Raw genomic sequence first — 11,004 nt, 5'->3', positions numbered from 1 at the left:
TCCTCCACGGACAGCTTCCGGTTGTGCACGGGGTCGATGACGAAGCCGGTGGCCGCCTGTGCCTCCAGGAGCACCAGGGCCGTGCCGGGCCGCAGCAGCCCCTTCCACATGGCCTGGTAGATGCTCATCTTCTCCTGGTGGCCGGGCTGGCCCTTGGTGGGCACCAGCCCCCGCGCGATGCAGCTGGTGCCCTCCAAGTATCGTTTTACTTCTTCTTTTCCTTCAATTTCGGTCACTGTACTCTTCCCTTCCTGCAGGTCTACCAATGTCTTTGTTGAGATGATTTTGGATGCACACAGCTCCAGCCTTTATTTTTCCTGGTGTCCGGGCTGGCCCTTGGTGGGCACCAGCACCCCCGCGATGCAGCTGGTGCCCTCCAAGTATCGTTTTACTTCTTCTTTTCCTTCAATTTCGGTCACTGTACTCTTCCCTTCCTGCAGGTCTACCAATGTCTTTGTTGAGATGATTTTGGATGCACACAGCTCCACTGCCTTTATTTGTGTTCTCATACCTCTGAACCATAGTGGTTTTGTTGTTGTTTCCTTTTCTGCAATTATTTGTAGAATAAGTTCTACCACTGTTTGAATTGCTCGTGTCGTGTCTCCTTTGTATATTCTAACCAGTTCTAACTTTTTGTCCTCCGTTATATATTCTGAGTTCAGTAGTTGCCATACTGACCACCTCTGACCTCTGTACCTTCCCACCTTTATATCTACCCTCTCTTCCTCTAAGGCTCTTTTGGTTGCCTCATCCACATATGTAGCATCCTTTGCCTCCCTGATCAGTGGAAACAGAGTCCAGCCTGACTCCTCCCTCTGACATCTATTCTGAAGCTCATGGTAGGTGACTTTCTCCTGTGTGTTGGGGTCCACAAACCTCTTCTTCATGTGCTTCTGATCTGCAATAAACACATATATGTCCTTATGCAGACATCCACGTCTGTAGGCTGTTTCCAGTGGCAGCCGATGGTGATGCAGGGGATCCACTACGCCCCCTGTGGCAACCTGCACCTCCAGCAGCCTCAATGCCTCCTCTCTCTGAACTAACTTCTTTTTCATGGCCTGAAATAGTGGGATTGTCTCCCCTGTGACTGGGTCAGTGTAACCCTTGGCAGCTCTTTCGGCAGCCACAAGCCTTTCCTGCAGCTCTTTGCTTACCAGATCAGCTGCCATCGCCTCATTCACAGACAGCTTCTGGTGGGTGTGGAGGTCTAGCAGGAGCCCAGTTGCTGCCTGAGCCTCTAGCATCTGGGCTGCAAACCCTGCAGGGATCAGCTTTTTCCTGCTGGCTTCCTCAAAGCTCAGGACTTCCCCAGTGGAGGGTACAGTCACCCCAGCAATGCAACCAATGCCTTCCAGGTAGGTGTTCACATGCTCCAGCTGGCGGAGGTCCTGGCACTGATTTTCCCCATTGTGAATTGCATCCAGGGTCTTTTTGTCAATGACCCCAGAGTTGAACAGTTCAGCAACTGTTACATTCCCCTGGATGGCTGGCACACGGATGGCTTGGTTTTGCTTCTCCACTTCTTCAATAGTGGTGGTTATGACTGCCAGCAGTTTGTCTAGGTCCATGTTCTGGGCTCTGTATTCCCACACCAACTCTTTCTTTCTTTTCTCTGTGAAGTACTGAGAGCACAAGACCTCCCAGACAGACACTGTCTGGCCTGCAAACCTCCCCACGTGCATTTCTACAGTTCTGGACTGCAGAGTACGCCTTGTGGCCTCATCAGTGTATGCGTAGGTCTCTCCTTTCTTTACAATTTGTAGCATGTACAAGCCTGTCTCAGGGTCCTCCACACAGCGCTCCAGCAGCTGCAAGTAGGTGAGGTTCTCATGCGTGTTGGGGTCGAAGAAGCCCTTAGTGTCGTCACTAGGGTCTGCCAGGATGCGGTTCATCTCGTGGTCGAAGTAGCCACGCTGGTAGGCCACATCCACGGGCACTCGGTGGCTGTGCACAGGGTCGATAATGCCACCTGTGGCAATTTGAGCTTCCATCAGGCGGATGCCATGGTTACGCACGATGAGGTCCCTCTGCATGGCCTGGAAGAGTGAGATCTGCTCCCCATTGTATGGGTCAGTGTAGCCCGTGACCGCGCGCTCAGCTGACAGCAGCTTCACATAGGTTTCCCTGCTGAACATCCCAGCGGCAAATGCCTCCTCCACGGTCAGCTTCTGGTTCTGCACTGGGTCAATGATGAAGCCAGTGGCTGCCTGTGCCTCCAGGAGCACCAGGGCCGTGCCAGGCCGCAGGATATTCCTTCTTAAGGCCTCAGAGATGCTCATCTTCTCATTGGTAGCCTGGATGAGGACCCCAGCAATGAAGTTGCCTCCTTCCAGGGACTGTCTCACACTGTCCATCTTTGTTACCTCTTCCACTGTTCTCTTCCCCTGAGTCAATTCATCCAGGGTCTGCTTGTTAATGAGCTGAGACCTGAACAGGTCACTGGCTGACAGCTGCTTCCGGAGTCCTCTGAAGGTGGTCTGCGGGGCCTGCTTCTCTGCAGCCTCCACCAAAGCAGTGATTGCAGTGACCACCTGCCGCAGGGCTGCAGCTCGCCCAGACTGACAGAGCGCTACCAGCTCCTGACGTTTGTTGGCACTGATGTACTCAGAGCGTAGCAGGTCCCAGAGTGACACACTGTGCCCCTGGAACCTCCCCATGCTGATGGGCACTTTCATGGCCCTCAGTGCCACAGCAGTGTGGTCATCTACCTCAAGCACAGTGTCCTGGGGCAAGGGCAGGAGCCACAGGCCAGTGTTACTGTCCAGAACACATCGCTTCCTGAGCTGCTGGTAAGTCACCTTTTCCCTGGCATTGGGGTCAAAGAAGAACTTGTTGTCCTCCTTGGTGGCTGTCAGTGCCTGACTGGTGTGCTCATCTAGAATTCTAAGCCTGCAGGCCACTGCCTGAGACAGGTGTACCCCATAAATAGGATCCACTGTACCCCCTGTGGCCAGCTGCACCTGTAGGAGGGGGAAGCCCTCTATCTGGGGTACAAGCCCCTTCTCCATGGCCTGCCATAGTGACAGGGAGCCCCCCATGTAAGGATCAGTGTACCCAGCTACAGCCTTCTCAGCCTGCCTGAGTGGCTCACTCAGTTCTTTGCCCACCAGGCCAGCCTTGACCGCATCTTCTACTGACAGCCTTTGGCTTGTCAGTGGGTCAACAAGGAAGCCAGATGCCACCTGGGCCTCCAGGAGCCTCTGGCCCAGGCCCATGGGCAGCAGGCCATCCCTCATGGCCTGGGCAATGCTCACTTTGGTCCCGGAGGGCTGTAGCAGCACACCAGCGACACAACCTGTTCCCCAGAGGCAGGCCTTCACAGCAGGCAGCTCGGCAACCTCGGCTGGTGACTGTGTGCCCTGAGCCAGTGCCACCAGTGTCTCCTGGGTAATGATGCCCACATCCTGCAGCCAGACAGCAGGGACCTCACCTCTTGGGCCTGGAACTGTGACTCGGGTCTGGGCTAGGAGCTCTGCTTCCTGCACCTGGCTGGACACAGTGGCTTGCAGTTGTGGAACAGAGGTTCTCCCAACCCGCACATCCTCCAGGAGGCCCTTGCGCTGCTCCTCAGTAAAGTGGCAGGTGTTGAGCAGGTCCCAGAGAGATAAGCCATCCTCAGTCCCTGGTGTGGACTGCAGAGTCTCCTGGATCTGAGTGTCAGTGGGAACAACAGGAGCACTTTCTTCCAAGGGCAAGAGGTGAAGACCAGAGGCCTCATCCCGGGAGCACTGCTCCAGAAGCTGGGAATAGCTGGTGTGACCCTGGCCATCTGGCATGGGGAAGGTCTTGGGAGAGCTAGACAAGGCAGCCTCCATATCCTGGTCAATGCAGCCACGTTGGATGGCCACAGACATGGGGAGGTGGTAGTGGCCCGTGGGATCAATGACTCCTCCTGTGGATACCTGGGCTTCTAGGAGGCGTGTGGCCTGCTCCACAGGGATAAGGCCCTTCTTCATGGCCTGGAACAGGGACACCCTCTTCCCAGAGAAGGGGTCTCTGAAGCCAGTGACAGAGTCCTCAGCCCACTTCAGCCTACTGTATACCTCTGGCCCCACCACTCCCCTGCATACAGCCTCATCCACTGTCAGGGTCTCCAGACTGCAGGGGTCCATGATGGCTCCAGTGGCTGCTTGAGCCTCCAGCAAGGCCAGGGCCACACCTGGTGTTAGCAGCTTCTGTTTCATGGCCTGGTAGAGGCTGAGCCTCTGGTTGGAGGGTCGCAACAACACACCACTCACAGCACCCGAGCCCTGCAGGTACCTATGGACTCTATTCTTGTGGAAGAGGGTGTCTGGGCTGACCACCCCCTCCAGCACCTGGTCCAACAGCTCCTGGTCAATGATGTGGGCCTCTAGGAGCTGGTAGACAGTGACTCGGCCCCGCAGTGTCGGTAGTGTGATGTCAGCCCACCTCCTCATCTCTCTCTCCAGCAGTTGCGTGACCCACTTGAGTGTAACCTTGCACTGCTGATAGCGCTGCAGCAGCTGCCTCCTCCAGTCTTCACTGAAGTACTCCGAGTTGATCAGCTCCCACGCAGAAATCTTCTGTCCCCGGAACCGTCCATACCTCACAGACAGCAGTAAGTTCTGGAAGGTCTCCCGGGTGGCACCATCTATGAGCTGGGGCTGCGTGCTGCTGAGGGGCAAGAGGTAAAGGCCTGTCTCAGGATCTCGAATGCAGCGCTCCAGCAGCTGTAGGTAGGTGAGGTTTTCATGTGTGTTGGGGTCAAAGAAGCCCTTGGTATCATCGGATGGGTCCAACAAGATTGAGTTTAGCATTTGGTCAAAGTAGCCGCGCTGGTAGGCCACATCCACAGGCACACGGTGGCTATGCACAGGGTCAATGATGCCCCCTGTGGCGATCTGGGCCTCCAGCAGGCGGATGCCATGGTGATGTACAATGAGGTCCCTCTGCATGGCCTGGAAAAGGGAGATCTGCTCCCCAGTGTAGGGGTCAGTGTAGCCAGTGACTGCGCGCTCTGCTGACAGCAGCTTTGCATACACGTCAGGACCAATGACATCAGCCCTCAGAGCCTCCTTCACAGAGTATCTCTTGTTTCCCTTTGGGTCGATGATGAAGCCTGTGGCAGCCTGGGCCTCAAGGAGGATGAGAGCAGTACCTGGCCTGAGGAGCCTCTTGCTGCGGGCCTCATAGATGCTGAGGCGCTCCTGGGATCCAGGCAGTAGTAGGCCAGCGATGCAGCCTGTGCCCTGCAAGTACCTCTGCACGGAGTCCAGACTGCCCACATCCTTGGCTGAGGCCTGCCCACGTTCCAGCTGCTCATATAGCTCTTGGTCAATGATCTCAGCTTTCAGCAGCTCTGCTGGTGTCACAGTGTCCCTCAGCCCAGCAAAAGTGACTCTGGTAGTAGCTGCAGCCTGCTCAATGATAGCCTTCAGCTGAGCTGCCAGCTCTTCCATAGAAAGGGCCCCTTCCTGGTACTGCTGGGCCAATAGTACCCTCTGCTCTACAGGGACTGCCTCAGAGAAGAGTAGCTCCCAGAGGGATGCAGCCCGGCCCTGGAACTTCCCCACAGAGACAGAGGCTGTGGCTGCACTTAAGGCCTGTCGAGTGTGATGCTCAATGAAAGTGGATCCCTGGAGCACTTCTCCAAGGGGCTTCCCGAAGAGGGGCAGGAAGGTGAGCCCTGTCTCTGGGTCAGTGACACAGCTGGCCAGTAACTGCTCATAGCTCACACTGCCATGGGTGCTGGGGTCTGAGAAGCCTGCAGCCTGGGAAAGATGTTGCTGAGTCTCTTCATCCAGGCAGCCAAGGCATAAGGCAGCCTCTAGGGGTAGCCGGAACCTGCGGGCTGGGCAGACCAGCCCACCTGTGGCCAGCTGAGCATCCAGGAGACGCAGAGCCAGTGCCTGGTCCACCAGCTCCTTCTTCATGGCCTGAAAGAGGGGGATCCGGGAGCTGCTAAAAGGGTCATGGTACCCAGTCACTGCCTGCTCTGCCACCAGGAGCTGCTTGTGGAGCTCTGGGCCAACCAGGCCTGCCTTGACTGCCTCATCTACCCATAGCCGCTGGCCTGTGGCTGGGTCCACCAGGGTGTGGGTGGCAGCTTGAGCCTCTAGGAGCGGGAGTGCAGTGCCCATTGAAAGCAGGTGTTCAGTAGTAGCCTTGAAGAAGCCTTTCTTTTGGCCTTCAGGCAATAGAACAATGCCCACCACGCTGCTGGTACCCTCTAGGTAGCGTTGCACCTCAGGGCGCATGCTTACATCTGACACTGCCAGTGTGCCCTCCTGTAGGCCCTGGACTACCTCCTTGTCCAGGACTCCTGCTTCCAGTAGCTCAGAAACACTGGCTGCCCCTCCCAGGGTACAGAAAGTGGTCTTGAGGGACAGCAATGCCAGCCCTGACCCAGGGGCCTGCACACACCTGGCCAGCAGTGTGCCATACCGCAACTGCTCCAGGGTGTTGGGGTCAAAGAAGCCTGGGGCATCTGTGCTGGACACCAGCTGGGACAGACTAAGCCAGGTCTCCTGGTCCAGGAGGCCCTGCTGGCAGGCAACCTCAGGGGCCACTCGCACACCCTGAGTGGGGTCCACCAGGCCCCCAGTGGCCAGTTGAGCCTCTAGCCATCTCCACCCGAGAGTTCTTTCCACAACCTCCTTCCCAATAGCCTGGAAGAGGGACAGCTTCCCATCCCCATAAGGGTCAGGGTAGCCAGTGACTGCACGCTCAGCAGCCAGCAGCTTCTCCTTTAGCTCTAGCCCCACCAGGCCCTGCTGCAGGGCCTTGGACACAGAGAGCAGTTGGCCCTGGGTGGGGTCCACAAGGCCCCCAGTGGCTGCCTGGGCCTCCAGCAGAGCCAATCCAAGCACAGTAGGCAGAAGACCCTGCTTGGTGGCAACATAGATGCTCTGGGTCTGCCCAGAGGCCTCCACATACACTCCAGCAATGCTCTTGGCTTTGGTGCACAGGGCTGTCTCCACTTGGGGCCTGAAAGGGTTGCTCGCTTCCAGCCCAGCCTTCATGTTTTTGGTGACCATTGCCTGTTCAGTACTGCTGGTGACCAGGACATCAAGAGGAGAAGTCTGGCCATTCATTGCATACAGCTGGTTGTGCCAAACTCGCCTAAGGTCCACTTGTTTCCTGTAGGAGACAAAAAGTCTCAGTCAGGGACCCTGAGTAGGCAGGCAGATAGGGAAGACAGTCATGAGGTCAATTCCAGACCCTCCCCAGATGAAGCCCCGGAGCATGGCATGGTGGCAGAGGGCCCAGATGCAGCTTGCCTCCTGGGACATGGGGGGGGTGCTCTATGGCAAGGGGACTGTCTCTGCCCCACAGATCACCTGTGGATGGGTGACAGATGCTACTTAGCAACCTCAGTAGACTTAAGGGACAGTGTGCCCACAGGGACCCAGGATTGGCCAGCAGGCTGCCTGTAAGGGCTTGAGGGCTCTGTTTCTCCCCCTGGATGGTCCTCTGACCTCCGCTCCAGGATGCCAGGGTCCTGAGGCAGGGAAGTGGGGCCCTTCCTGGGCCTCTCATTGCCCCCATCCCTGCTGAGGGCTCAGTCTTCCCTGTGAACCCACTGTGGCCCCTCTGCTCCTCTGCCGTAAGACCCCAGTCTCTACAGACATGTCTCCTCCCCCCAATACCCACTGGTCCCTGGTTATCTGGCTCCAGGCCCAAGCACTCCACCAACTAAAGCTGCCCAGGCCTGTCCCCTTCTGAGTTAGGCTGGACCGGTTGCTTAAAAAAGATACGTCAATGTCCTAACCTAGAGTACCTGTGAAGAATGTGACCTTATTTGGAAACAGGATGTCTGTGGACTTAATTATGATGAGATCACACTGAAAGCGGCTGGCCCTAATCCAGTATACCTGGTGTTCGTATAAGTCAGACACATAGGAGATGGCCATGTGATAGCCTGAAGCCACGAGGAGCTGGGAGGGACAGGAAGAGCCCTCCCCCAGAAGCCTGTGGAGGGAATATGTCCTCCCATACCTTGATCACAGAACTCTGGACTGTGTTGTTTTTGGCCCCAGTCTGGGTCACTGTACACCCTGCCCCCATCCTGTGCTCACCTGCCTTGACAAGCTGGGCCTGCACCCTGTGTCCTCAGAACCATGCCCTGGTTCTATTGCTCCATTACTCTCAGTGCTACTGAACCCTTCCCTCTACTCAGAGGAGCATCTAGGACCCCACGGGCCCATTCCCTCTTTGCAACATCTGAGGGGTTGGTCCCACCTACATCCACCCCACTGTCTAACTCAACAGACACATTTTGAAACTGATAGTTAAGGACATGAGGACTATTGCCTTAGTGACAGGATTCTGCTTTGCCTCCATTTAGCAATAAAATCAGAAGGTCCCCAGCTTGCCTTCAGACCCCAAAATCTACAACTTGGCTCAGCGAGCTGCTCAGTTCTGCTTGTGACCAGGACATCAAGAAGACAAGGAGGGCTCCACCTGGCAGTCTTGGGTGCCCCACATCCACTCACACTCTGGCCCTGGATGGCACCAGGATTCTCCCCACAGCTGGTCTGGGGTGTGCCACTCCACACTGGTGCACCTCATTCACCTGTGTCTTCCTGGCACCTCATTGGCAGTCTTCCTGCTCCTGCTCCTTGGGCCTCCATACCAGGGGGCCTCCCTGACCATCCTTAGCCACCTCAGGGGGTCTCTGCCCTCCCAACATCATGTGCATGAGGAAGCAGCCTTTCAGCTGAGAGTAGGCTTGAGGGGAAGATGGGTTTATCACCCAGTCCGTGATAAGCCAGCACTTCGATGTCACACAGTCTAGTGGGTGGACAGATGTTACGCAGCTCAGGGAGGGCTATGGGCACACAGCTCCACAGTCAGTCCCTTCAGGAACCACCTCAGCCCAGGGAACTTCCTTTCTGGGGTGGCCAGTGATAGGCTCAGTCCCTTTATATGTCTTAGGGTGACTCTCAGGGCTGTCACAGCTTTTAAACACCTAGTCTATCTAGGGACAGACTACCCCTGAGACTGTGTCCCAGTCCCCAGCTTTGCAAAATCCTGCCTTCCCTTTCCTTCACTTTGGAGCCTCCTGCTAAATACTCTTAAACATCATTGCTAAGACCAGGCAGGTACCTTGACAGGGCCAGCAGAGTCCATCTCCACTGCCTTCTGGTGGAGCAGACAGAGCCCAGCCTCCAGGAAGTGGTACAATCTTTCAGCTTTCCAAGAGGGGCATGGGGTACAGTCTAGAGCAGTGGAGAGGATGCAGAGGACTGTAGACAGCCTGATGGGGACTGTTTCTAAGCAACCAAGCTTCAGGAACAGATCACAAAAGGCTTTGACAGCTGCAGGGATTTTTCTTTTTTGTATCCGGGATCGAACTCAGGTCCTTGACCTTACAAGGCAGGCAGTGGAGCTACTGAGCAAAATCCTCGGCCCACGGCTCTTATCTTGATAGGTCCAGAAATGATAGGCAATTCCACTGTGAGGGGGCCCAAGACCAAAAGAGTGAACCTCAAAATGGCTGGTCCATCTAACACACTTCCTCAGGAAGAGGCTCAGGGCATCCCTGGAGGCACAGTGTGGCCATGGTAGATACAACTGTCCAGACCTGCCTTAAGGGACCTGCCCCTGCCAACATGCCACCACCTCCTCCCTCATCAAGGGCCATCTTGTGCCCTTTTCTTAATCGCCTGTTTCAGACTCTACTTATTGAATCTGCCCAGGCACCTTTGATGCCCATCTGTACAGCGCTGCCTCACAGGACCTGTGAGCCTGAGGGCCTCACACATGGTGCTGTCCAGCCCAGCTGGGTCAGGACTCATCACAGGCAAGAGGGCCACTGGTGTGGTTAGGGCCAGATGCCTGTCCTCTGGCCTCTGGCTACAGAGGTCAGCCAGCTCACTCCCCAGCAAAGGTGGAACACAGGGCATTGGGGCCACAGTGAGAAAGGGTCAGTCAGGTGGACATGGCCTTGGGTGGCCCTTGCCCTGAACACAGGTAGCCAGCTGGACAGGACATGTGCAGAAGGGCAACACTTGGATGAGAAACTAGAGGGCCAAGGTAAGCTTGGACAGTGGCTCTAGTTCCCTGAACAAAGGAGATTCAGGAAAAAGCCTGCTGACCCAGAGAGCCTCAGCAGGAAATGAGGTGAGGGGTGGAGGGCTCCACTGTGAGTTCTAGTGTGTTAGGTTCGGCCTATGGCTGGCTGCACCCTGTTGGTTTGTGGGTGACCTTGAGGGCAGGAATCTTGCCAGGACTTGCCTCTTCCCAGGCCACCACCAGGATGTCTATAGCCTGGGGTGGGAGCCTGGCAAGGTTGCTGGACAGAGACAGACTAGGGTGTCTAGGGACAGACTAGGGAAGCAGATAGATGGACTGGGTAAAGATCAGTGTTCCAGAGAGGCGGCCACTAGCATAAGTGAGCTGGGTGTGTGACAACAGGGCTGATAGCCTTCAGGGCTTGGGGTCAGGAGGTGGAGATTTCCCTGGCAAAAGACATCCAAGGAAAGCAGACCCCTCCTGTTTCCCTGTAAGGCCCTATCAGACGGCCCCCAGGTGCCAAAGGGTGGAAAGGGCATTACTGAGCTGGGTGGATCCATATCATTGGGGTATGAGCCACCATCCATCACCACCCGAAAGGATGGACCTCCATTCTGGCTGAGAACAAAGTGTCCCCAAAGTCAGGCCAGAACAGAACCAGGAGGCCAGGCTGACTGGGTCCATACCTCTGCCTCCCTGAGGACATCTAGTAGGCTTCACCCACCTGCACCTTGCCCAAGCAGACAGAAAACAATAGCCCTCATAGGGGTTGGCATGAAAAGTCAATGGGGGTATGGAGGCAGAGACTCTCCTGCCTCTCTTTCCCAGTGGCCCCTGATCCAGAGACAATAGGGAGCTCCTCCACAGGCCAGCTCCACCTCCCTGCCCAGAGATGCTGCCAGGAGCTGCTCTCTCAATTTGTTAACCTAATTACCTCCTGCCTAGGCGCCCTGACCAGCTCTATAGATGCCTCCTTCACAAATGAAAGTGACGGGGTGGGGGGGGGGGGTCGGGTTCCCCTGC

At 56.1% G+C, this 11,004-nt stretch overlaps 1 protein-coding gene across 1 annotated transcript in view; it reads right to left on the bottom strand.

Annotated features, from left to right (window-relative positions):
• Eppk1 (epiplakin 1) overlaps window positions 1-11,004 on the bottom strand; it is a 14,307-nt gene that overhangs the window by 2,876 nt on the left and 427 nt on the right. Inside the window, exons 2-3 of the mRNA XM_033759206.1 lie at window positions 318-7,104; window positions 9-134 (exon numbers count right to left, since the gene is read on the bottom strand). Of these exons, the coding sequence (XP_033615097.1) occupies window positions 9-134; window positions 318-7,058 (6,867 nt within the window). The 5' untranslated portion in view covers window positions 7,059-7,104. The remainder of the gene's footprint in view (window positions 1-8; window positions 135-317; window positions 7,105-11,004) is intronic.

Source organism: Fukomys damarensis, unplaced genomic scaffold (genome assembly GCF_012274545.1).
Source record: "Fukomys damarensis isolate Sample0158 unplaced genomic scaffold, DMR_v1.0_HiC HiC_scaffold_5, whole genome shotgun sequence".
NCBI lineage: Eukaryota > Metazoa > Chordata > Mammalia > Rodentia > Bathyergidae > Fukomys > Fukomys damarensis.
The sequence above is the reverse complement of the archived record's forward strand: the minus strand, read 5'-3'. Positions and strand labels throughout refer to the sequence as shown.